At 42.4% G+C, this 26,422-nt stretch overlaps 1 protein-coding gene across 1 annotated transcript in view; it reads left to right on the forward strand.

The window, feature by feature from the left end:
* Positions 1-26,422, forward strand: part of LOC137624575 (RNA-binding protein 28) — a 59,986-nt gene that overhangs the window by 27,770 nt on the left and 5,794 nt on the right. Inside the window, exons 5-10 of the mRNA XM_068355510.1 lie at positions 4,449-4,966; positions 8,268-8,457; positions 9,510-9,727; positions 16,705-16,854; positions 17,096-17,213; positions 20,250-20,371. Coding sequence (XP_068211611.1) covers positions 4,449-4,966; positions 8,268-8,457; positions 9,510-9,727; positions 16,705-16,854; positions 17,096-17,213; positions 20,250-20,371 — 1,316 coding nt within the window. The remainder of the gene's footprint in view (positions 1-4,448; positions 4,967-8,267; positions 8,458-9,509; positions 9,728-16,704; positions 16,855-17,095; positions 17,214-20,249; positions 20,372-26,422) is intronic.

Genomic DNA, 26,422 nt, shown 5'->3' on the forward strand with positions numbered 1-26,422 from the left:
GAGCTCCTCCACCCATGCACAGTCAACCCTGCCAGATGTATGATGACTCCCACACACAGAGCACTCCGTTGCCGTGCGTGAGCTACCACAAGCTGCCGTGTTTTGACACGGTGTGTCAGCCTCCGCTACACACTGTGGTTACCGCCACTCGCCCGCAGCAAACTAGTCAGTCAGGAGTTGAGGCTTCCCCACACAACTTTGGTTGTTGCCAACTCACAGACTGGCAAACAGTTACATGACGTTGCCTTCTGGTCTGCTACTTATACACCAGTGCTGTATGTCCTCACGCTCCTGTTGTGGTTGACAGTTCAGTTTTTGACAGTTCACAGACTGTCAAGCAGTTTCATAACGTTGCCTTCTGGTCTGCTGCTTTTGCACCAGTGAGACCCTCACTGAGAGAACCTAGCTTTTCTCGGACATGGTTCCTGTAGATGAGAAAGTGCTGTTCTCCCTCCTTCTGATATTCCCTTGAGGACTCTGTCATTTGGAGAGGAGCCTTAAGCTGCTTACCCTCCTATGGACTTTAATTTAAGCATAACATGCTTCCAGGGAGGGTAAATGGTTCCGCTTCAGTCGCTAACCCCGTCTGTTGCCACACCTGCTCCCATAGACCTTGGGCTTTGTTGCAAGACATGCAGTCCAAGCTTAGTCCTTGATAGAGGATTTTTTTTTTTTTTTTTTTTTACGGAGAAGAACCTTCTTGCCAACGACCTTCCTACCGGTTGGTTGTACGCCCTGTTGACGCTGAGGTATCCTACTCATGTCCGCCAGTTGAGATGGTTCCTCCACCGGTGCGACCCAGTGTGGGTTGCCAGTCGCACGTTGACGTTAAGCTACTCTCGGAGGTGGTTGTGGACGTTCAGTGTGTCACTGGGAAGACGTTCAACAACCAGCAGAGGTGACTTGTTGTGACGCAGTGTGGCAACCTCAGCAACCCGATAAGGGGTTGTCTGTACTACCCAGACAGTCTAGACAGTTTCGGGTTGTCGCTGTACTTCCTCGCATCCCCATGGTTGATAGTTCACAGACTGTGCAGCAGTACTGTACCATGATCTTGTGTCCGGCTCCGTCACGCATCCACCAGTGCGACCGGATTCAGCGAGTCAGACGTTGCCCACTCCGTTGCCGTTTCCTCATCAGTTTCGGATGAGGAACCCTCTGATGAGGACATGGCTGAACAAGAAAATCAATCCCCAGCCCTGCTATCCATCCAGAAGATGCTGAAGAAGGAATACGGCCCTGTCAGGCTGTGGATGAGTCTGGTTAGGACACTGTCATCCGTGGTTCAATTGGTGTCACTTGGAAGACTACACCTCCGTCCTCTTCGGTTTCATCTAGCTCTTCACTGGAAAAGGACAAGACGCTAGAAGCGGTCTCGATCCCGGTTTCCGGAAGATAAGTCTGGTCTAACCTGAGGAAAGGACTTTATCAACCTTTTATAGGGTCTTCCCCTGACTGTTCAGACTCCCAACCACGTTCTCTTCTCAGACGCATCGGACGTAGGCTGGGGTGCGACCTTAGGCGGTAGGGAATGCTCGGGATTATGCTCTCGAGTCAAAGGACAATGCATTTTAACAGCAAGAAGCTTCTGGCAGTACGTCTGACCTGGAAAAGCTTCAGGTCTCTCCTTCAAGACAAAGTAATGGAGGTCAACACGGACAACTCCCTGCTTTGATGTTCATCTCCTAGCAAGGAGGGACCTACTCTCTGACATGGTGCGAGTTCGCTAGTGACCTCCTCTCCTGTTCAACAGGTCTAGACTTTTCACTAGTAACAAGTTTCTTCCAAGGCAACTTGAATGTCTTAGCAGTTTGTCTCAGTAGGAAGGGACAATAATTCCAACATATTGGACCCTCCACAGAGATGTATGCAAGAGACTTTGGGTCACCTGGGGCCAGCCAACCATAGTTCTCTTCGCAACCTCGATGTCCAAGAGGCTCTCAATACTTTGCTCACCTATCCCGGACCCAGCAGTGGTTCTTTTAGATGCCTTTCTACTAGATTAGTCTCATCTAGATCTATATGCATTCCCTCCGTTCTAGATTGTCAACAAGGTACTGCAGAAGTTCGCCTCTCACGATGGGACAAAGTTGACACTAGTTGCTTCCCTCTGGCCCGCGAGAGAATAACTTACCGAGGTACTTCGATGGCTAGTAGACGTTCCCAGAACTCTTCCCCTAAGGGTGGACCTGCTACGTCTTCCACGCGTAAGAAGGTACTCCAAGGCCTCCACGCTCTTCGTCTCACTGCCTTCAGAGTATCGAAAGACTCTCGAGAACTAGAGGTTTTCCGAAGGAGGCAACCAGAGCGATTGTTAGAGCAAGGAGAACATCCACCCTTAGAGTCTACCAATCGAAGTGGGAAATCTTCCTAAACTGGTGCAAGTCAGTATCCGTATCCTCGACCAGTACCTCTGTAACTCAAATAGCTGACTTCCTCTTATATCTGAGGAAAGAGCGATCTCTTTCAGCTCCCACTTTCAAGGGTTACAGAAGCATGTTGGCATCAGTCTTCCGTCACAGAGGCTTAGATCTTTCCAACAATAAAGATCTACAGGACCTCCTTAAGTCTTTTGAGACCACGAAGGAGCGTCGTTTGGTTACACCTGGTTGGAATTTAGACGTGGTTCTAAGATTCCTTATGTTAGACAGGTTCGAACCACTTCAATCAGCCTCCCTGTAAGATTTCACCTTTAAGACTCTTTTCCTGATATGCTTAACCACAGCTAAAAGAGTCAGTGAGATTCATGCCTTCAGCAAGAACATCGGATTTTCATCCGAAACGGCTACATGTTCTACATCTTGGTTTTCTAGCCAAACACGAGCTGCCTTCTCGGCCTTGACCAATATCGTTCGTTATTCTAAACTTAGCGTATGGTTGGAAATGAACTAGAAAGAGTATTATGTCCTGTAAGAGCTCTTAAGTTCTATTTTAAAAACCTTTACGAGGCCCGTCTGAAGCTTTATGGTGTTCAGTTAAGAATTCATCTTTGCCTATGTCAGAGAATTCTTTATCCTATTATTTTCAGACTGTTAATACGAGAAGCTCATTCCCTTCTGAATGAGGAAGACCAAGCTTGGCTGAAGGTAAGGACACACGAAGTTAGAGCTGTCACAACTTCCGTGACCTTTAAATAAAATAGATCTCTGCAAAATATTTTCGACGCAACCTTTTGGAAAAGCTAATCAGTGTTCGCGTCTTTTATCTTAAGAATGTCCAGTCTCTTTACGAGAACTGCTACACTCTGGGACCATTCGTAGCAACGAGTGCAGTAGTGGTGGGGGCTCCACCACTACATTTCCCTAATTCCAGAACCTTTTTAATCTTTCTCTTGAAATATTTCTGGGTTGTCCGGAAGGCTAAGAAGCCTTCCGCATCCTGGTTGATTTGGCGGGTGGTCAAATTCTTTCTTGAGAAGCGCCTAGATTAGAGGTTGTGATGAGGTCCTTTAGTATGGGTTGCAGCCCTTCATACTTCAGCACCTAGGAGTCGCTCAGCATCCTAAGATGATCGCTAGGCTCAGTAAGGAAGACGTACTTAAAAAGGCAGAGTAATGGTTCAAGTCGACTTCCTTACCAGGTACTTATTTATTTTATGTTTGTTATTTTGAATAACGGCTAAAATAAGATACGGGATACTTAGCTTCTTTGTTAACATGTATGCTGGTCTCCACCCACCACCCTGGGTGTGAATCATCGGGTAAGATTAATATTGAAAAATGTTATTTTCATTAGTAAAATAAATTTTTGAATATACTTACCCGATGATCATGAATTTAAGGACCCGCCCTTCCTCCCCATAGAGAACCAGTGGACCGAGGAGAAAATTGAGTTCTTGTTGACAAGAAGTACTTGAGTACCTACTCACAGATGGCGCTGTTGTGTACACCCCCACCTGTATAGCGATCGCTGGCGTATCCCGACCGTAGATTTCTGTCGGGCAACAGAGTTGTCAGCTACATGATCATCGGGTAAGTATATTCAAAAATTTATTTTACTAATGAAAATAACATTTTTGTATTACGGCAAAATACGGCTAGAAAGTTGCGTGCTATTTAAAGGAGTGACGTCACTGGCGTGGGATTGCTAGTAGTAGTGGGATGTTGAACGGCACCTCACTGTTCGGGGATATTGACAGGAGATATCTAAATGGTGCGAGGACTCTGGTTGTGATTTATTCAGCGCCCCAGTATTATACCGACACCTTATTAAGGTGAACGAGCTGGGTTCAACCTAGCATTCCTATACAAATTTTTCTCTGGTAAATTCATAGCAGTTTTTACCTTAGAAATGATGTTAAAGGAGCATTTCACTGGGCGGCACGGGTCTCTCGCCCAGAAATAGATTTTTCCTTCGTCAAAATCCCTTTTTTGTGAAGTCTATGATATGTAATGGTCAGATTGTCAGGAATTCTCAAGTTATATAATACCCGACTGTATCTCATTTCAGGAAGGCCAGTTGTCGTTGATTTAGCTGTTGCCAAAAAGAAGTATGAAACACAGACTGTAAAAACTGAAAATGACATAAAAGAGGAGAACGTTGAAATTAAAGAGGAATTTGAAGACAAAGATATCATAGGTGGAGAAAGTTCTTTTGATACTGGGTATCCAGATGTAAAGATTAAAGAAGAAAAATTAGAAGAGGATGAGGATAAAGACAGTGGGTTAGAAGATAAGGATGACAGCGAGGAAAGTGACGATGAGGATGATGATGATGAAGATGAAGAAGAAAGTGATGATGAGAGTGAGGAGGAAGAAGAGGAAAGAAAACCAAAAAGGCCAAAGACAACAAATCCAAGTAAAGATATAGAAGAAGAGAGGACAATTTTTATCAAGAATCTTTCTTTTGATGCCACCCAAGAAGATATATCGTCGGTTCTTTCAGAGTTTGGAGAACTTAAATACGTCCTCCTGTGTATGGACCCTCTTACTGAACATCCTCGTGGAACAGCCTTTGCCCAGTTCAAGGTGAGAAATTGTTATTACATAATTGATTATCACAAAATTTTATTTAAATGACAGAATAATTGATATTTAGAATATCCTCTCCATGGCCAGTATCTTAGGTTCGATGCTTTTTTTCATTTTTACCCTTATACTTCCATCCATTTTTTCCCCTTATCTGTAACTTGAAGCCTAGAAAAAGATTCAGTGCTCTTTTTTTATCTAATTTCCAATGGTTATGATAACCCACCATCTGGTAGTAAGTCCATATTCAACACCCATATGAGGTGTGGCAGTTTTACCTTCATTCCCTTGTTTCTGTTATTTTCTTCCCCTTACCTTGTGTGGAACCCTTTGTATGTTTTAGAAATTTATACTTTGAGTAGGAGAGTAAGGATTTTGCTCATTTTCGCATGTCTTTGCTTCTTGTGTTATTTAAAGTTGTACTTGGGTGATTTACTATTCTTACTCATTTTTTTTTTTGCCCTTTCATTTCCGGGGCTTATTTAATTTTACCTTTGATGATCATTGTGCGTATTGAATAAAATTGAGGTATATGAAGAAATTAGTGTTAACAAAAATTGTGAGTCATGGGAGAAAATATTTGATGCCCTTTGTCCTTGAAGATCTGAAGAAAGTAGAGTAGGTTGGTAATAGTGTTTGTGACTTATAAGAATCAATATTCTTTTCAGATTGAAACTACTGTAGAAATCTCATCCATTATGAAGTAGGGACTTGATTTTTTAAATTGTTTGATTGAGAATGGGGAAGTTTAGGAGTGTGGGATTAAAGTCTATGCTATATTCAAGATATTGATAAGGAGTATTTGGAAATGTGCGAGACTTGAAAGAAAATCTTTGGCAATACTTTCATGAATGAATATGATGAAAATAAATGGTTACAAAATTAAGGATAAAAAGGAGACATATAATGCATGTCAAATTTATGGAAAATGTAATAAGACAATGAAAATGTGGATAGCAAGGTGGTAGCACAATAAAAGTACCTTGTTCAATGTTGATTTATACTAGGTACTGTCTACCCGTTGGAACAAAACTTAGATAACGAAGAAAGGAAGGGAAAAACCTTGAGTTAACGGTTACAAACGTAGAAACAGGAAATACTAGAGGGGTGCTCAATAGCCACCTCGTCGGCTTATTTCTTGGCCTTTTGCTTGATCTTTGACCTTAACATGTATTAATTTGCGTGTATTTTCATACACTCAAATATGTACCAAGTTTGAAGTTTCTGACAACTATGTCCAAACTTATGGCTGATTACGTGAATTGGACAATTTGCTTGACTGACCTTGACCTCCCAAAATTTAATCATTTCCAGCTTTTTACATAAAAGTTAATCCCTGCAAGTTTCATTACTTTATGAATAAAATTATGCCCAGGAAGCTGTTCACAAACAAACACACAAACAGGGACGAAAACATAACCACCTTCCAACTTCGTTGGCGGAGGTAATAATGGGTAAACAAGCATTATGTCCAGGAAGGGGCTATAACAATAAAGTGGGGATAAAAAAAATTTGAGAGTACAGCAATATCATCTTTCAGCAAAGACAAAAGGAACTGTTAGTATCAACCCTTTTACCCCCAAAGGACGTACTGGTACGTTTCACAAAACCCATCCCTTTACCCCCATGGACGTCCTTGCAAAAAACTGCTATTTATATTTTTTTTTTTTTTTTTGCATATTTTTTATAATTTTTTCAGAAACTTCAGGCATTTTCCAAGAGAATGAGACCAACCTGACCTCTCTATGACGAAAATTAAGACTGTTAGAGCAATTTAAATAAATTATATTGCAAAATGTGCTTAAAAAAATAACCCCTGGGGGTAAAGGGTTGGAAAGTTCCAAATAGCCTGGGGGTAAAAGGGTTAATTAGTGAGAAATTATTAGAAAATTAATAACCTGGTGAATTTCCAAAAATTTATATTTTTTAGATATGTCTTTCATTCTATTCTGTCTACAAAACAATAAAAATTGGATACCTCTAATATCCAAACTAAATAAGAAACTTTCTCCTGACAGTGAATGTTCCAACTGTTTCATAGGTCATAACTTTTGATTAAAACATTTGAAAACTTCTGGGGAAATGATGTAGCATTTAACTTTTTATCTTTAGCATTTATCACTACTGTGCTGTGATTACAATTTTGAAAATTCCTGAGAACATGCCATATTCATCTGTTTTTCATTTAGTGGTTTTATAGTTTTCTACAAAGTCATGGGAAACCCAGCTTTGCATGTAACATTCATTCATTCATCATAATCATCTCTTACGTCTATTGATGCAAAGGGCCTAGGTTACTGTATACAGTATTTCTCCAGTCGTCTTTATCTTGAGCTTTTAAATCAATACTTCTCCATTCATTATCTCTACTTCACGCTTCACATGTAACATTCATTACTATATTTTAATCTTCCCTTAGGAGGATTTATCCCCCAAAAAGTTGAAAGGAACATGACAGAACATAATTTATAGCCAAGTGAAATTATATTAGATTGCTTGAAATCTTTACAATATATTGTAAATATGTTATGCTAATATTTAAAAATAATTCTTATTTTTTTGCTTTGAAAATAGTCGGTCTATGCCATAATCGTTGATCAAATAATCAGGGAACCATGGGGTGTGTTATGTGTTAACCAGTAAAATTTCATAAAGATTTGAGGAAAAGTATTACACCTCTTAATGAAGATATTAATTTTGATTTACATTTGCATATAACAATGAATATTATTATCAGACTACTGAATTTGCAACTTGGACAGCCCTCTCCTGGTATTACTATTGTACCATCGCTAAAAAAAAGGCAATTCCTGTCAATTCAAACATTAAAGAAGCATGAATTTTCATATGCTCTTTGTGCTAGCAAACCTTCATTTAAGTCAGTGAACTTTGAGTATGTAGCATAGATACAGTATCAAGAATTCTTTCAAACAGTATTTTAAAAAACTTTTATCCTTTGCAAGGTCTTATGCTCTGATGTGATTTCCTTTGAGATAACTGCAAATAATTCTTTTGCAATCAGTAATTGGGGATTAAATTAAACTGGCTATTACAGTACAGTAATCCCTCACCATCTTGCGGTTCATCCGTCACGGATGATCAAATTTTCAAAGAATCTGACTATCAATATTTTAATCTATATTTATCAATACATACCCTAATTGATATAAGGTAATATTTTCCACTTTATCATCATCATCATCATCTCTTATGCCTATTGATGCAAAAGGAACACCAACTTTGTTAAAAAAAAATGTATGATACAATTTTAGGATTTAATTTGATTTGTATTTTTTTACAGACTAAAGAAGGGGCTTTAGCATGTTTGGCTGCAGCAGAGGATCCTTTGACAAAAGAGAAGTTTGTAGTTCTAGGTCGAACCATGTACGTTTTTAAAGCTGTCAGCAGAAACACTTTAGTAGAAATGAAAGACCTAGAATCCGATAAGAAAGTTAAAGATAAACGTAATCTTTACTTAGCCAGGGAAGGATGTAAGTAGTTTCAAATTTCTCCACTTACCCACGGGTGATCTATTTGATAAACATTTATTCAAGTTACCCCTACTGGTGACATTCCCACTTGATTTTCTGCATTTTATGGATTCTGTTAACTGTTGGTATTCCTAAATTAGTCTTTAATTTCCATTATCATATTCGTTGAGTAGAGGTCATTTTTATGAAATGCCATCAGAGTGCTTATTGTTATGCTTAAGGTTCATTTTGTTTTCATGTTGGATAGTTAGTTGTGCTTAGTGCTTAGAAGTCTTATTGTAAAAAGAAATATTAATTTGCAGGTATTTTTTGTCAGTACTAAAGAATGGGAAATTCCTCTTAAAGAATTCAAGGGAATTTTAGAAGCTTTAAACTGAATCCTATAAATGAATTATTTTGTCAATTCTACCCCATGGGTTTTATATATATTTTTAAAAGACTTGAAATCAGAGATCAGTTCTGCTGAACCTTAGTGATTTGACTGATGTACTGTACAATATTTCAAAGAAATTGGGTAGTATTCAATGATTCAGAACTAGCACAATATATTGTGACTCTATACCTAAAAGAAGAGAATGGATATGTTCTGTGGTGAATAAGAGTTTACAGACTAAAAATCACAGGTTGATTTCAGCCAATATTATGAGCCCTCTTTTTTTTCATCAAAGTAGTTTGTCAAAATTGGTTGATCTAGTTGAATCCAATACATAAAGCGATTTAATTCCGCAAGCCCATCGTGTTGCACAAGTTCACCTTTCTACTCCTCAACAATATCCTGAGTCTTTTACTTCCAATCCATATACTAGGTCCTCTTACCATCCTGAACATTTTTAAAAGAAAGCTATTGAAATATTCAGTAAACTTTGAACTTTATGATATCTTATCTCTCTTTCTCTTTACTCCATCCTTAACATGGAGACAAGTTTTAAATGAATAAGACTGAAAAAGTATATTGAATATTCAGTAATTATGAAACTTGAGGGTATACAAACACAGTAGGTAACCACTGTATGTAACTTTTGAAAGCTGTTTATGTAATCTCTACTTTTCAGTTGTGCGTCTTGGAACTCAGGCAGCTGTAGGAGTATCAGATTCAGACATGAAAATGAGACAAATGCGAGAACAAGTCAAACGTCGTATGCTCAAGAACCTTAATATTTTTGTCTCCAAAACGCGCCTCTGTATTAATAACTTACCCGAGAATTTTACTGACAAGGACCTCCGTAAGTTATTCCTGAAAGAAGGAGAACCAGGCTGTAAGATTACAGAAGTGAGTAGAGATATTTCTCTTGAGGTTTGATTTTGCCTTAATTTATTAGTAAAGGGACAAAGTAGATGGAGGACCCTATAATGTACCCATTGAAATACAGTACCGTTCTTGTGACTTAGTACAGTATTATCTAGTTTTTAAATATTTAACTTAGCCGGTGAATATATAATAGCTGCAACTCTGCGGCTCGACAGAAAACACACTCAAAAAACTCGCGAGCGATCGCTATGAAGGTTGCGGGTGTGCCCACCAGCGCCAACTGTCGGCCAGATACCACTTGCATGTAAACAAACCCTTCAATTCTTCTCTGTCGACGTTGACGACAAGACGTATCAATACTCGCTGTAGAACCTGGAGTTTTCTCAACATATTTGGTGAAGTACTTCATTTTGGTTTGAGCTTTCGCAGTGCAGGTGTTTTATCTTCATCTTAAATCTTGAACTCGTTTTTGGATAGATTTAATTTTTGATGACAAGAGAGAGAGTATGGACTTTCTTTGACTTTTAAATGGCCGAGCCTTCCCTTAGACGGAAGTGTGTTTTAGGCTTTTAGCAATTATCTTATCACGTTATAAATTAATTATAGATTTTCCTCTATATATTTTATATCTCAACCGCCTTTATTAGGCCTCTTCGATTAGCTTTCCATTTATAATAAACATCAAAATAAATTTTAATGATTTTTTTATATGCGACCTTTCCTGAGAGTAGGCGGTCCTAACTTGGATACCGAAGTTAAACAACGTTGAGCCCTTTTCTATCGTAAATAACTTTTACAGAGCTAATGATTTAAAACTTATTAAATGAAATATTTTTATTAAATATTTTATGATAGTTTTTTTTCTTTGAATAGTCTTCGTACTGTTTCAAAGATGAACTAACGTTTAGTTTATTTATGCTACGCAGTTTGCGCTCTATCGTTACGATAGAGAGAGAGAGTATCACGGTTTCACTTTGCAGAAAGAGTAAATCGATTCTGACGTTTTGTTCTTTTTTCTTTCAAAGCTTAAATGTTTTAAAGACTATTTTAAAGGAACTTTTAATTGAAAATCCTTTCAGTTTTTTCCTTTGGTCAAATAACCTGTTTATTGACGAAAGGTAAGTGGGCTCTTCTCTTCGGTGCGAAATCAAGAGAGAGAGAGGAGAGAGAACGTTCCAATCTTTATCTCGTCCCAAGCGAGTAACGTTGTTCTCGAGTTACTCTCGTCCCTAGTCTCTGTACGGGGAGAAAGGATAAAACGTTTTTAGTTTTTATTCTCGTCCCAAGGCACTGTACGGTGAGAGATTGAAAACGTAGTTTTGAATGAACTAGTGTTTAGTCTCTTCCCCAGCCACTGATTTTTTTTTTTATCTTAAAATATGTTTACTGTTTTTTGCTGGTATTAATGTGCTTACATTATACGACTGATTTCGCAATTACAACCTTTTGATGAGGGTAGAATTGCGTGCTTCAGTTAGAAATCAGTTTTATTCATACCTAATGTGAATTGTTAAAAAATTTGATTTCAGTGAAATAAGTGCAAAACAGAAAATCGTAGTGATAAAGTGATATTGCGCAAAGTGTTATCAGTGTTGCGACCGAGGGTTCGTCTGTTCGTGCCTGTCGTTCGCCTAGTCCGGGACCTCTTGCAAGCTCCCAAGCCCAGGGGAGAAGTAATGTCGTACGACTTATGGGTTCGAGAGGCCTTGATCAGCGAACAGACGTTCCCTCTATGGTATCAGGTGTATCTTACCAAGATCACCCCTACCATAAGGCGAGAGAGACGATTTTCTCCTCGTCATCCGAAGGCTTTTCGCATAAGAAACCGTGGAACAAGGTTTCGAGGCCCTTTAAGCGAAAGTCAGTCCTTTCAGGACAGGTCCAGCGTCCTGGTTTTAACTATTAGGACAGCTCTGACCCTATGCAGTCATCGGAAGACTGCTCGCCGCCTAACAAAAGCGTAACACAGACTCCGAGAGTCTTTTTGTAGGCAAGGTTTTGCGGTCACAGACGTTACCCTCGTCTCTTACCGCAACCATTCCCGTTGATCCTAAATGGGTTGTACGGCAAGACATGCAGAATAAGCTTGCCTCCCTTATGGAAGACTATTCTGCCGATAAGTCCGTTGAGCCTAGCCGTTTATCTCATCGAGATCCTGGCCTTCAGCCACCCTAACGTTCCTTTGTGCGTCCTGTTGACGTTGGCGTAGCCAAGTCACGTCAGTCAGGTTGTTTAGAACCACACTCGATGCGGTCTCGTGTGGATTTTCAGCCACATTTGGACGTTAGGCCACTTGCTGATGCTCCTGTTGATGTTCAGGACGTTCGCCAACAATCGGAGTTGACTTGTTTTGACGCTGAGCGTCAACCTCCGCATTCTAGAGTTATTTTGACTGCTCAGTCTAGGCGGTCAAAGCAGTCTCGAGTGGACGCTGTGCGTCCTCACGCACCTGTTGTTGTTGACAGTTCACAGACTGTCAAGCAGTTACATGACGTTGCGTCCTGGTCCGCTACTAATGCACCAGTGCGTGTGGACTCTGCTTGTAAAGCATTGCCACCACGGTAGGTCTCTCCCTTGCTTGAGACTCGGCTATTGTCGGACAAGGCTCCTTCAGATGAAGAAGTTGCTGTTCCCCCTCCTACTGATATTCCCTTGAGGACTCTGTCAGACGGAGAGGAGCCTAAAGCTGCTTAGCCCTCTAAGGACTTTAAATAAATCATGCTGATTTTTAAGGATCTTTGTCCGGATCTTTTTGTAACTGCTGCTCCTCGTTCGCCTAAACGTCAGAGCTTACACTAGGCCTAGCTACTTCGAAGCCGTTGTTTTATAAGCTAGTGCTCTCTCGCTCTTCTAAGAGAGCTTTACGTTTGCTAGGCGACTGGTTTATCACCAGGAGGAGTTTGGGGGAGACAGCCTTTGCTTTCCCTTCTTTTAAACTGGCTTATAGAGCGAGAGTCTGACACGAGAGAAGTTCTTGGCTTGGGAGTTCCTGCCTCTGCCCAGATAGACTTCTCAAACCTCATAGACTCTCCCTGGCACCTGGCCATGAGACGCTCCAAGATTTTACAGGTCGACTTCACAGCTATTTTCGAGCCTTTGAAGTTTTGCTGTACTATTATGTCATGCATAAACAAGGCTTTCAGGGATGGCTCCAATGATCTGACAGCCACGTTCTCTGCAGGAACAAGTCCCTCAGGGATGGCTCCAATGATTTGGCAGCCATGTTCACTGCAGGAGTACGTAAGAGGCAAGTGCGCTCAATGTGTTCATTGTCGAGACAAACTTCACGATAAAGTCTACCAGGCTGTCTTGACAGCATTTATGGAAGACGACTGGATGGTCTCTCTCGACCTTCAGGAGGCATACTTCCACATTCCTATACACCCAGATTCCCAACCGTTTCTGAGGTTTGTTTACAGGAATGTGGGGTACCAGTTTCGAGCCCTGTGCTTTGGCCTCAGTCCTGCGCCTCTCGTGTTTACGAGGCTCATGAGGAATGTGGCAAAATCCCTCCATCTATCGGGGATCCGAGCCTCCCTGTACTTGGACGACTGGCTTCTCAGAGCATCGTCCAGTCTTCGCTGTCTGCAAGATCTACATTGGACGTTGAGTCTGGCCAGGGAGTTGGGACTTTTGGTCAACCTAAAAGTCCCAACTGATCCCATCCCAGATTATTCTATATTTGGGGATGGAGATTCGCAGTCAAGCCCTGCTCGAAGTCCAACTAATGCTGAAACGAAACGTTTATTCAGTCAGGAGTTGGAACAGTCTCGTAGGGACTCTCTCATCCCTGGAGCAGTTTGTCTCACTAGGGAGACTACACCTTCTGCGTCTCCGGTTCCATCTAGCCTCTCACTGGAACTAGGACAAGACATTAGAGACGGTATCATTCCCAGTCTCCGAACCAGTAAAGGCATGCCTGAAATGGTGGGACAGCAATATCAGTCTGAGAGAGGGACTATCCCTAGCAGTCAAGAACCCAAACCACGTGTTGTCCTCAGACGCGTCGGATTTGGGTTGGGGTGCGACCCTGGACGGTCGGGAATGCTCGGGTCTGTGGACCTCAAGTCAGAAGAGCATGCACATCAACGGCAAGGAGCTATTAGCAGTCCACTTGGCCTTGATGATATTAGAAAGCTTCTTCGAAACTTAGTGGTAGAGGCAACTCAGACAACACCACAACTTTGGCGTACATCTCCAAGCAAGGAGGCACACACTCCTTCACGCTGCTCGAGATCGCAAGGGACCTTCTCTTATGGTCAAGAATTCGAGGTATCTCCCTGTTGACGAGATTCATCCAGGGGGACTTGAACGTCTTGGCAGACTGTCTCAGTCGGAGGGGTCAGGTGATACCCACGGAATGGACCCTCCACAAGGACGTGGGCAAGAGTCTTTGGGCTACTTGGGGTCAACCCACCATAGACCTCTTTGCCTCCTCGTTGACCAAAAGGTTACCAATCTATTGCTCTCCAGTCCTAGATACAGAAGCAATCTACATAGACGCGTTTCTACTGGATTGGTCTTTTCTGGACTTATATGCATTCCCACCATTCAAGATAGTCAACAAGGTACTGCAGAAGTTCGCCTCTCACGAAGGGACAAGGTTGACGTTGGTTACTACCCTCTGGCCCGCGAGAGAGTGGTGCACCGAGGTACTTCAATGGCTGGTAGACTTTCCAAGAAGTCTTCCTCTAACGGTAGATCTGTTACGTCAGCCCCACGTAAAGAATGTCCATCAAAGCTCTTCGTCTGACTTCCTTCAGACTATCGAAAGACTCTCAAGAGCTAGAGGCTTTTCGAAGGAGGCAGCCAGTGCGATTGCAAGAGCTAGGAGAGCTTCTACCATTAGAGTATACCAGTCGAAGTGGGAAGTCTTTCGAGACTGGTGCAAGTCAGCATCTGTGTCCTCGTCCAGTACCTCTGTAGCCCAAATCGCAGATTTTCTTTTACATCTGAGAAAGGTTCACTCCCTTTCAGCTCCCACGATTAAGGGCTACAGGAGCATGTTGGCTTCGGTCTTTCGACATAGAGGCTTAGATCTTTCCAACAATAAAGATCTCCAAGATCTCCTTAAGTCTTTCGAGACCTCTAAGGAACGTCGTTTGGCAACTCCTGGATGGAACTTAGACGTGGTCCTAAGGTTCCTCATGTCAGACAGGTTTGAGCCATTACATTCAGCCTCCCTGAAGGATCTCACCCTCAAGACACTTTTCCTAGTGTGCTTGGCTTCGGCTAAAAGGGTCAGTGAACTTCATGCCTTCAGTAAGAACATCGGCTTTTCTACAGAAAAAAGCCACTTGTTTACTTCAACTTGGTTTCCTGGCCAAAAATGAACTGCCTTCTCGTCCTTGGCCTAAATCTTTTGATATTCCTTGCTTATCAGAGATCGTAGGCAACGAACTGGAAAGAGTATTATGTCCTGTTAGAGCTCTTAAGTTCGATTTAGCTCGTACTAAGTCATTACGAGGGAAATCTGAGGCATTATGGTGCTCAGTTAAGAAACCTTCATTGCCTATGTCAAAGAATGCTTTGTCATATTTTATCAGATTTTTTTAATAATACGAGAAGCTCATTCTCACTTGAATGAGAAAGACCGATGTTTGCTTAAGGTTAAGACGCACGAAGTTAGAGATATAGCAACCTCCGTGGCCTTCAAGCAAAATAAATCTCTGCAAAGTATTATGGACGCGACTTTTTGGAGAAGCAAGTCAGTGTTCGCGTCATTTTACTTAAAAGATGTCCAGACTCTTTACGAGGACTGCTACACACTGGGTCCATTCGTTGCAGCGAGTGCAGTAGTGGGCGAGGGTTCTACCACTACACTTCCCTAATTCCAATATCCTTTTAATCTGTCTCTTGAAATGTTTTTAATATTGTTTTATGGGTTGTTCGGAAGGCTAAGAAGCCTTTCGCATCCTGGTTGATTTGGCGGGTGGTCAAAGTCATTTCTTGAGAGCGCCCAGATTAGGGGTTTGATGAGGTCCTGTTGTATGGGTTGCAACCCTTGATACTTCAGCTCCTGGGAGTCTTTCAGCATCCTAAGAGGATCGCTGGGCTCCGTGAGGAAGACAGACTTACAAGGTAGAGTAATCGTCTAAGTCAACTTCCTTACCAGGTACCTATATATTTTGGTTTTGTTATATTGATAACTGTCAAAATGAAAAAACTCTTAGCTTATACGCTGTAAACTTAATTAACTCTGGTCTCTACCCACCGCCTTGGGTGTGAATCAGCTATTATATATTCACCGGCTAAGTTAAATATTTAAAAATGATATTTTAATTATAAAATAAATTTTTGAATATACTTACCCGGTGAATATATAAATTAAATGACCCTCCCTTCCCCCCTAATAGAGACGCAGCGGGACGAGAAGAATTGTTTACATGCAAGAGTGGTATCTGGCCGACAGTTGGCGCTGGTGGGCACACCCGCAACCTTCATAGCGATCGCTCGCGAGTTTTTTGAGTGTGTTTTCTGTCGAGCCGCAGAGTAGCAGCTATCATATATTCACCGGGTAAGTATATTCAAAAATTTATTTTATAATTAAAATATCATATTACAAGAATTATCAAAAGTTGAAATATTCTCTCTCTCTCTCTCTCTCTCTCTCTCTCTCTCTCTCTCTCTCTCTCTCTCTCTCTCTCTCTCTCTCTCTCTCTCTCTCTCTCTCTCTCTTTTTTAATACAAAAAATATTTTGTCTTGATCTATCTTACTTGCAATATAACTTGTGTAGTGAAATTTTATTTAATCGGCATAAACTGTACTTTCGAATAGAAATATTTCAATTGAATTAATTCTGAAGAGTGAAAACCAGTGCCCTACATGAAGAGTACATTTGAATATGGCCTCTGAGTATCTTTTGATATCAGGTGGAATTAAGTTTAATATAAGGTCAGTTTAAAGCTTTTTAATTAATATGATACACTTTATTGTGAATAGATGTGTTAATATTTAATGGTATATAAGTAATATTTTTCTTCTCCCCTTTCTCAAGGCCCGAATTATGAGAAACCTTCGTGAAATCGGTAACGATGGAAAACCTAAAAGTCGTGGGTATGGATTTGTTTCATATACTGAACATGAACACGCATTAGCTGCCCTTCGGAAACTAAACAACAATCCAAATATTTTCACCAAGAATAGAGTAAGTTTATTGTATTTGAAGTAGGTAATATTGATTAAGAATTGACTTTGTATCACATGAAATGATTCATAGATACTAGATAACACCAAATATAAAGGACAGAAAACTATTACACAAAGGAGACAAGGCATGATAAAAGCTGATAAAAAAAAAAAAAATTGTTTTATTTAGAGGTCTTTAAGCTGGCAACTTTATATGTTTTTGCAGATGGATGATTTTTCATTTTTCTTTTTTTTTTCAGAGGCCAATCATTGAATTTTCCATGGAAAACCTGGAAATTCTTCGAGCACGTGAGAAAAGGTTGGAAAAAAGCAAAGAGAAGAATGCTGCATTTAATAAAGTAAAATATATGAAAAAAGGTAAATAGGTTTATGAACATTGTTTTTGTTCTTTACAGTATTGCTATTATTTCATTGAATCTCTCCTAATATTCATGTGCTGTGTACTTCAAGACAAGAAAAATGGAACATGAAATTTATTCCTGGGATTTGGCCAGCCTCTCGCTTTCGTTTCTCTTCCTTGATGCCAGGAGTCTGTCAACTTTTATTTGCTTATCGCGGTACAATGAACAAACTTTCTGCTGAGCGCATGTATTTGTGACAGTATTTTAGGGATCATCCTACATAATGCCTTTGAGACTAGTATATTTCATGAATATTAAATTGTCTTATTTTTTAGGTATACCTTTCGATTCTAAAGGAAGTTATTGTGTAGGAAATTATAACACCTGTCTTTGTGTGATCTGCACTCATATGCTGACTTTAGAGGCCAAGTTTTTAGTGTAAAAAGTAGTAGGAGTATGAGTGTCCAGTATATGGCATTCAGATATGTAGATATCCGTCCTTCTAAGGCTGAGGGATAAAAAAGAAAATTGAATCTTGAAAGATGATAGAATCTGTTGAAATTACTTCTAGCGGCCTTTCCAACAGTCAAGGTTTGGTTGTTTTTTTTATTCTTCTTATCCCTTACTCATTCTGTTTCTTCTCCTAATCTGTCTTCTCACTTACAGTACAATGAAGATTAGATTGTGTGTGCATAAAAAAAATTTAGCATTACTGGAACAGCCATTGAATTGTTACAATCTTAATTGGTTAAAGATAAGTGGTGTGAAGGGGATACCCTACCCAATCACCTGTCACAGACTAGCTCCTTTTGTCTTTTGGCTGTGGTGGGCATAAATGTGCTGCTGCATTCCTCTCTTGATTGTTGATTCTTTTCTTGCATTTTTGTTAGAAAATTTTGTTGTGTTTAGTTCCCCCCTCCCCCCCACTTCACCTAACACTGTTCCAGCAAGAGAGTGAGTATTTCTCAGGTAGATGGAGTTGCCAACCATGTTTTTCCCTCCTATTATGTAATTTTCAGGGTTTTTTCTGTATTTTTTAGTGTTTTCTGGTCAGCGACCGTTCCAATTCTGTTTGTATACAGTATGTTATGGATCCCCTGACAGGACATTTAGGCTTCCTTTATTTTATATCCTTTCTTGATTGGTGTCTGCTGCGACGAAGGGCTTCTCTTAATGCCAGAATCGAGATTGATTCTTGGCTGCTTGTCTTCGGTCTTATGTGGATTACAAAGATGATTTTTGTTTTTCCCCCCAAGAGCTGAATTTTCCGTTTGAGTCTCTCTTCAGTCTTTCACCCTCTGCACACTCTTTGTGAGATTTTGTTCGGCTCTAGTAGTCTTGACCAATGTTTTGGTTTTTTATGTTGCCTTCCTGCGGGTCTCATTCTTATGCGAGGAAGAGAGGTAGGCCTAGTTGGCAAGAAGGGGTCGTCTTCATTTGTCGTGAGAGTCTCATTTGCTTCTCTCCGGCTGTCATCTGGCTTTTCTCCGGTGTTGTCTTCGGACCTCCCTTTAGCAATGAGTAGTATATTTTCTCTCGGCGCCTTTAGGTTCGTAGTTGGTATGATGCAATAAGCTGGGATATTTTATTGTTTCCTCGGAAAGGTTGGCGGACGAGTGTCCTTCTTTCAAGTGATTGTTCTATCACTGTCTGGACTGACCTTTAATTTTTCTTTGACTTTTCAGTGTGCAGTCTGCCTTGTATCTGGCAAATTGTTTAGGTTCAGTGTTTTCTTACTTTGTTACCTCCTATTCTAAAAAGGGGAAATTCTTCCTATTCACTCCTCCTTGTCAGTGGGGATAATCAGGCTAGATAAATTATCCTGAGGTAATGTTTATTAATATGGAATTTTCATTCTAAAATTAATATTAATAGTTCTTAACTGGTTAATTTAGTTACTCCCACCGAGCATTCCCAATTCTGGTATTATGCAACTGACCAGACGTTAGATGCAATTAAGTTATGCACCAAAGCGACTTTCTTCACAATTTTGAATTGTATATGGAGTACAATATTTCTTTCATCCTCCAAACAAGGGAAACAATAGACCTGTTGTATACACATTAATCATGTAATCCCTATACTCTGGACAGCATATCCTGTGGGATATAGAATCTTTATTGACTGACTATTTATGGTAATGAGTTACCCTGACTATTGTTGCATCCTATTGCACAGGAAGTTACGGAGTTGATACGAGCCATGACTTTCACTCCTCCATGGGACCAAAGTTAATTGACATTTCCCAGGTCATTTTACCAAGCCAGTTTTAGTCTTAAGGACTTCCTCCCTCCTTAGCAAAAGTCTCCTATTAAAGGTCAATATATTAACTTGTATGAGGATTAGGAACAAATCACAAATTTTTGAATAATTTCATTTTTCTTAACTGGTTAAACCTGAGACCTTTAAGTTACACGGCCCACCTTAACCACCCTGCAAGCACCTAAGCCGATGGTCAAAATACAGGTTGGTCTGCCTGTCAGGTGGGTGGACATTCCTAGCCATCTAGTGACCAACTATGACTGACTTGTAAAAAGTCTAACAGCTGTATTCCAGCTTTGCTGAAGTCATACTTCCATTAAAGTTCTGAGGTTTGTATCGTCATCATCTCCTACGCCAATTGACGCCAGGGGCCTCAACAGGTTTGTATAGTTGGGAAAAATACAAATGACTTAAAAATTTTTTTTATATTTGGATGAAAAGATATTCCACAGTGAGAAGTAAATATTTCAAGTTCAAGTAGTGATTATGACTTTAGTACCAACCACTTCGTCAAAATCCTTGGTGTTAATTATTTGGTCAATGATGTAGATGTTTTGACCTATTACATGATGTAATTGCTTGAAGGAAGTTGGAAAAAATATTTCAATTTACAACATTTAAAGGTGAAAGTTTATACACAAGTAGAATTTGTATTGAATCTTGTTATTGACAAGGAGTCGTTCTTTCTTACTCTTGACTGTATAAATATATTGAAGCACGAAGGTGTAAAAGGCCAATGATTATTATATTGCACAGATTTTTTTTTACTTAGCATTGTTATTTATTTCAGGAAAGAAAAGCCAGGATGGTGAAAACAATGATGGATGGATGGAAAAGGCATCTTTCATGGGTTCTAAATCTGATCCTTCAGTCGGGGTCAAGAACGCTTTGCCAACCAATATAGGACCTAAGGTATGTACCTTTATATGCTGATCTCTATTTAATCTAATCAGTTGTCTTTTTGTTTATTATTTTTTCTAATTCAAATGATACAATTCTTCTGACACCCGGATATTCAACAAAATAATTATTTAAATAACTATGGTTTTCAAATGAGCAAATATGAGAGAATAATTATACTTCATTAAAAAATATTTGTATTTGGTTTTATTCGGTCTTTATTTTGATCAGAAGTTTATTTGTTCCTACGCGGCATACAAACCCTCGTCCTTTAGTTAAGGAGATTGTTCTGGTGCTAGCTGGAATCGGCAGATCCTGTAGGACCAGGTTGACACTAGGGTAAAAACCCTTGTGAAACCCTGAAATGCTATCGAAACTGAAGCATTAAACCTTGACATGGAATGCCTGTATGAACGAATAAAGCTTCCTTGAAGATAAAAAAACAAGGAATTTAAGTCCTAGGGGTTGAAGATGCACAGGAAGTCTTCTCACCGGATAGAGTTTGATGAACAAACTTGTTCTCAGAGGAGAGGATAAAACTGGAGACTTCCATAGGAAGAACTGACTATAGAAGCTCTGAGATATCTTGACGAACAACGTTGGTTGTCCGACCGGATGTTCAGATCGCGAAGATTAAAGAGAAAACCGCCCTCACACCTCAATAGGTGGGTGGAAGAGACAGAAGTGTATGCTCTTATAGCCAGGCTGCGGATTCTCTGTCCTTGCCGAAAAGAGGTGCGTACTCCTAGCTCGTAGGAAGGGATTATCCACTATTGGAAAAACTTCACTCGAGACGAGAAAGGGAGCTATCCTACGAAAAAAATATCGGCCGACAGGAGAACTCAGGCGGCAGAAGAGTATCATAGTCCGATGGTTGACGAACAAGACCGAGTTCAAGGTAAAGGTTGGTTGTATATGCCTCTCCGGGGAAGGATTCCGCTGATGGAGGCTGAAAATGCTCAGACACAGATCCGAGGGAGTTTAGGCCAACGGAGATAGAGAGCAAGAAGAGATGCCGACAGCCACTCCAAGGGCTGACCAGATCCCCCGTTGCATAACTTAGCTGGAAGAATCCTTGTAACTAAGTTGCTGTAGCCGTATTGTAAGCCAGTGCTGAATTCAAACCCGTAGAACCAAGGGAATGAAAGGGAAAATAACCCCACGCAGTTATGTCTCCTGAAGCAGGTATGAAGAGCCAAGGAGCAGATCCAAAGAAATTGGCTGCAAGAACTGTCAAACTTGTGTAGAGAAGAGAAGCCAATAACCCTAAAGGATTATGCTCACAAGATTTGCTCTGATGCACCGTAAGGTGACGGAGGTGATAGGTCGGAAGACTTCTGTTTGGGGGCAACCTTTGTGTAGCATTGTGTTCTACTTGCGGGCGCTTGCGCAACTAGCGCATGTCTTAGTGAAGATCATGGAGTGAAGAAAAAAAAATTCGTGAGGGACGAATATCCGCGACGTGTTAAGGACTGGAGAGTTGATACAGAAGCCTGCCAATCATGTACAAGGGCTCTTCAAAGTTCGGAGAAGATAAAAACATTGGGAACCCAAAAACCCTGCCTGCGTGAAAACAATAAAGTTCCAAGAGGTGAGTGGGGTATTAAGTGCCAAGGTTAACACTTGTGCTTTACCCTGGCTGTCGATGGAGTACTAGGTTAGATTCCAAGAAGGGAATGTGTTAAACTCCTTCCACTGCTCGTGAAGAGCCACCGAAGTAGTGCAACCTGAAGAAACTAGGGGAAGACGATCCATGTCATCTAGATGAGGATACTCTCCAATCACCGAGAAGAGCAGGATGCTTGTTTGAAGTTAATGTCTCAGCCAGAACAGATCGTCACAGAGACCAGCTTTATCTCAGAAGGAAAAGAAGCTAGAGGAAAACTGTTAGGAGCTGAAAGTGATTGCTGGTACAAAACAGTAATGTAGAAGAGAGCTGACCAGTGATGATCCTGAGTAAGCGAGTGACAATCACGTGCTGGCGGTCGGTGAACTGACGAACATCCAGTTGGCGAATGGTGAGCGACAATCACGAGCTGGAGATTGACGGGCGAACGGCGATTGACTATCATGAGCTGGTGAACGGTGAGCTGGAGAGTGACGATCACAAACGGGCGAATGGCGAACTAGCGAGTGATGATCACAAGCCGGCAAACAGCTAGGAGACATACAGGCCAGCTGACGATCACGAGCTGGCGAACAGCAAGCAGGTGAATGGCGAGCTGGAGAGTGATGATCACAAGCCGGCAAGCCGACGAGTGATGATTACAAGCTGGCAAACGTCTGCAGTCCCGAGCTGAAGGATGATCGTGGGTGATCATGTGTAGCTGCAGCAGGGCTGGGTGAGGCGAAACGAGTCAGCTGGGTTTGACAGGTCTGCAGGGTAAGATGAGTCTTGCTGAAGAGAAGAGTCCGCAGGACGAGATAAGAGCTGGGCGACCAGGTCTGTTCCCTAATAGGAAAGAGCAGGGAATGGACGAATCCAATTTACCACCGAAGGAATCCCCTGAAGGGGAGACTGAACAGGTGAAGAAAGACTCTCCTGCGGAAGTGAAAGGCAACCAACATCTGCTGCCCGTCAGCAATTCCCCTGCAAGGAGGAAGATTACCGATCAGAGGCTGGTGGAGGGACTCCCTTTGAAGGGGAAATTCCAACACCTAGAGGTGAACCCCCAGACAGCAAACAAGCTCTAGCTCAAATAAATAGATTGACATTGAGTGTTGCCTAAGAACAAAGCCAAAGCTTGTTCTCTGCATCCCAGACCCCCCCCCCAAATGGTTATCCAAAGAACGTCAGGAATGGGGGGGGGGGGCTGAACAGGTGAAGGAAGTATCTCCCATGGACGTGAAAAGACGACCAACTTCTGCTGCCACTGTCGGCAATTCTCCCTGGAAGAAAGAAGATTGCCGATCCGCAGCAAGTGGAGGGACTTTCCCTCGGAAGGGAAATTTCCAACACCTTAAGGCAAACCTGCATGCAGCACTTTCTGCTTCCCTGTAACGAGTTCCAACTGTCGACATAGAGTGTTGCTTGGAGAACTCCGAGAAGATCTAAACAGCCATTGCTCCGGTGGTCTGGGACTGCTGCTGGTGTGGGTGAAGGCAGTGGAGACTGCATACGATCATCCAATTTAACAAAAAAAAAAAAACATACACACACACACACCATCGGGAGGACAACCTAACCCGCGGACAGAAAAGGTGTCCCCTGAGAGACACTGGAACAAACTAAATACTAGGCACTCCGTTTGCCAGGGTGCTATCACGAAACAAAGGAGAGTGGCATCAATGGTGCTGTAGAAAAGTGAGATTAAAATAATTTTATTTAAATTTAAATGGCTGAAGAAGAATCTCTCTGGAGAACAGCCTAACCTGCGGGCAGGGAAGGCGTTCCCCAAGAAGCACAGGATCTGCTGCTGCCCAACGTAATGAGGGAAAGCGGTGGTGTCAGCAAAGAGGAGGAAGATCGAAGTCAAGCTCTTGGTAGGCCGCAAGTGGTCTTCCCTCTGATGAACTCGCAGGGAGAGAGCGACGACAACATCCTAAAGGACTATTTACACGAAGCGACTCCCTGCTGCAAAGGCCGGCTACCTGTACTATGAGAAATGGGGCAGGCCACTAGCCTACGGGTTATCCAGAATCAAAGGAGAAGAGGCCATAAGAGAGAATTTCTCCTTCCTCAGGGAATGCCGCGTTCCATTAACACAAAAACAGCAACATTCACACTGTGATGATAAAATCACAAATTTTAAGCAATTTGTATTTTTCCTAACAGTACTTACCTCGAACTACTTTCTTAGGGGAATTTTGTGGTGTTTATCCTACTCCCGTTTTCTATGCGGGGTAACGCATTCTTCTACTGACAGTGTATCCCATGGCAGTTAGAGGATTTTAGGGTCATTTCAGGGAAGGTAATAGGGGAAAAGAGGGGTAAGGAAGGAACCTGTGTCTCTTGGACTTACTGCCTGTGGTTTTCCCGGGGCTACACCTTTAAATCTTTTGGAGCGCGGAAATGATGGGACCGAAAGAGAATCCGTCCAGGGACCTCCTCGAACAATCCTTTAAGTAGTGAGCTGTGAAGGTTGACTGACTAGACCATGTACCTGCCCTCAGGATTTGGCCCACTGCCATGTTCTTCTCAAAGGCCAACGAAGTACTTAGTCCTCTAATGTCGTGGGGTCTAGGCTTTCCCGGAAGAGGAACCCCTGCACTACTGTAGGCCCTCACGATCACCTGCCGTAGCCAGGAGATCGTATTTTTGGAGACTGGCTTCTTTACCAGTCCCGAGGAGACGAACAGACTCTTGGTTTCGGGGTGAAGTTTGGCCGTCCTCTCGAGGTACTTTCGTACCGCCCTGACTGGACACAGAAGCAAGTCCCTCGGGTTGTCCAAACAAGTGATAGCTGGCACTGAGAATCCTTCAAACTTGGGGTCCCAAACAGCTGGATTCTAAGTCTTGGCTACGAAGGAGGGTAAGAATCTGAAGGTAGCTTCTCGCCATCCCTTCGAGTGTGAGACCTTGTGAGACAGCCCATGAATCTCACCTACTCATTTTGCTGATGCCAGAGCACAGAAAGACTGTTTTGAGGGTGAGCTCCTTGTCTGAGATGTCCTTGAGGGGCTCGAAGGGAGGTTCCGAAAGCATCTTCAGTACTCTAGTGGCCGGGGGGCACGGCTGCTCGAAGCTTTTGATGAGCATCGAGATATGTCTGGAGGCCCCTAAGTCGATGCCCTTCAGGAGGAAGACTTGTCCCAGGGCTGCCCGGACTCCTTTGATGGTTGGGATGGACGTGCCCACCTCGTCCCTGAGATAGACCAGGAAGTCTGCTATCTCGTGAATAGAGGCCCCTAACGGCCTGATGTTCTTCGAGGAGCACCACTTAGTGAAGGTAGCCCACTTCGCCTGGTATACCGCGACTGACGAACGTCTCAGGTACCCTGACATCCTCGATGCCGTCCTCGATGAATATCCTTCCTTCCTCAGAAGACGCTCGATAACCTCCACGCGTGAAGGCGGAGGGACCAAGGGTTTTCGTGGAACCTTTGGAAGTGATGCTGCCGGAGAAGGTCTGGTCTGTCCGGAAGAGGCCAAGGTGGAAGGCGCGCCAGTTCCTTTAGATCCGCGAACCACTCTCTCTCCGGCCACCAGGGCGCTACCAAAGTCATCCACAGGTTGTCCGGCCGTCACACCCTGTTGAGGACCTGTCTGAGCATCCCGAAGAGAGGGAAGGCGTAAACGTTGAGGTTGTCCCAAGGGTGTTGGAAGGCGTCCTTGAACGCTGCTGCTGGATCTGGCACAGGAGAACAAAACACGGGGAGCTGTGCGTTCAGTCTCGTGGCAGGCCCCACTTCAGAATGAGGGACTTTTCCACTTCTCTTCCCCGGAATGAACCTGGCTGAGATTTTTATTTGCTCTACTATGGCCCATTCTAGGAACTCCATCGTGAGACTGCACAGTTCCTTCGACTTCAGTCCTCCTTGCTTTTTCACGTAGGCCACCACCGTGGCGTTGTCGCACATCAGTGCCACGGTGTTTCCCCGGAGCAGATGGACAAACTCTAGGTACGCCCTTTGTACTGCCATCATCTCTAGCACGTTTATGTGCAGGCTCATCTCCTCGCCTTCCCATTTCCCTTTTGCTGTCTTGTCGAGGAGGTGGGCACCCCAACCCTCCTTGGACGCGTCCGTGAACAGAAGCATCTCCGGAGGGTCGGCTTCGAAGGGCATTCCCTTGAGGGTGTTCGATCTGACGTGCCACCACTCCAGGACTTCCTTCGTCAGGGGACACCGGGACTATCTTGTACGGGGAGTCCCCCTGGTTCCAGAGCTCCTTCAGGTTACACTGCACTCCCTGACTTTGAGCCTCCCCTGGGGGACTAACTTCTCCAACGACACGAGGTGGCCTATCAGTCTTTGCCAGTCGTTGGCTCTCCTGGGCTGGCCCAATAGGAAGGGCCGGAGTATCTGTTCCAGGTTGTCCAGTCTCTCTGCGGAGGGGAAGGCTCTCGCCAACCGGGAGTCTAGGACCATTCCAAGGTAGGTCATCCTGGTGGAGGGTATTAT

Source organism: Palaemon carinicauda, chromosome 31 (genome assembly GCF_036898095.1).
Source record: "Palaemon carinicauda isolate YSFRI2023 chromosome 31, ASM3689809v2, whole genome shotgun sequence".
In the NCBI taxonomy this organism is placed as follows: Eukaryota; Metazoa; Arthropoda; class Malacostraca; order Decapoda; family Palaemonidae; genus Palaemon; species Palaemon carinicauda.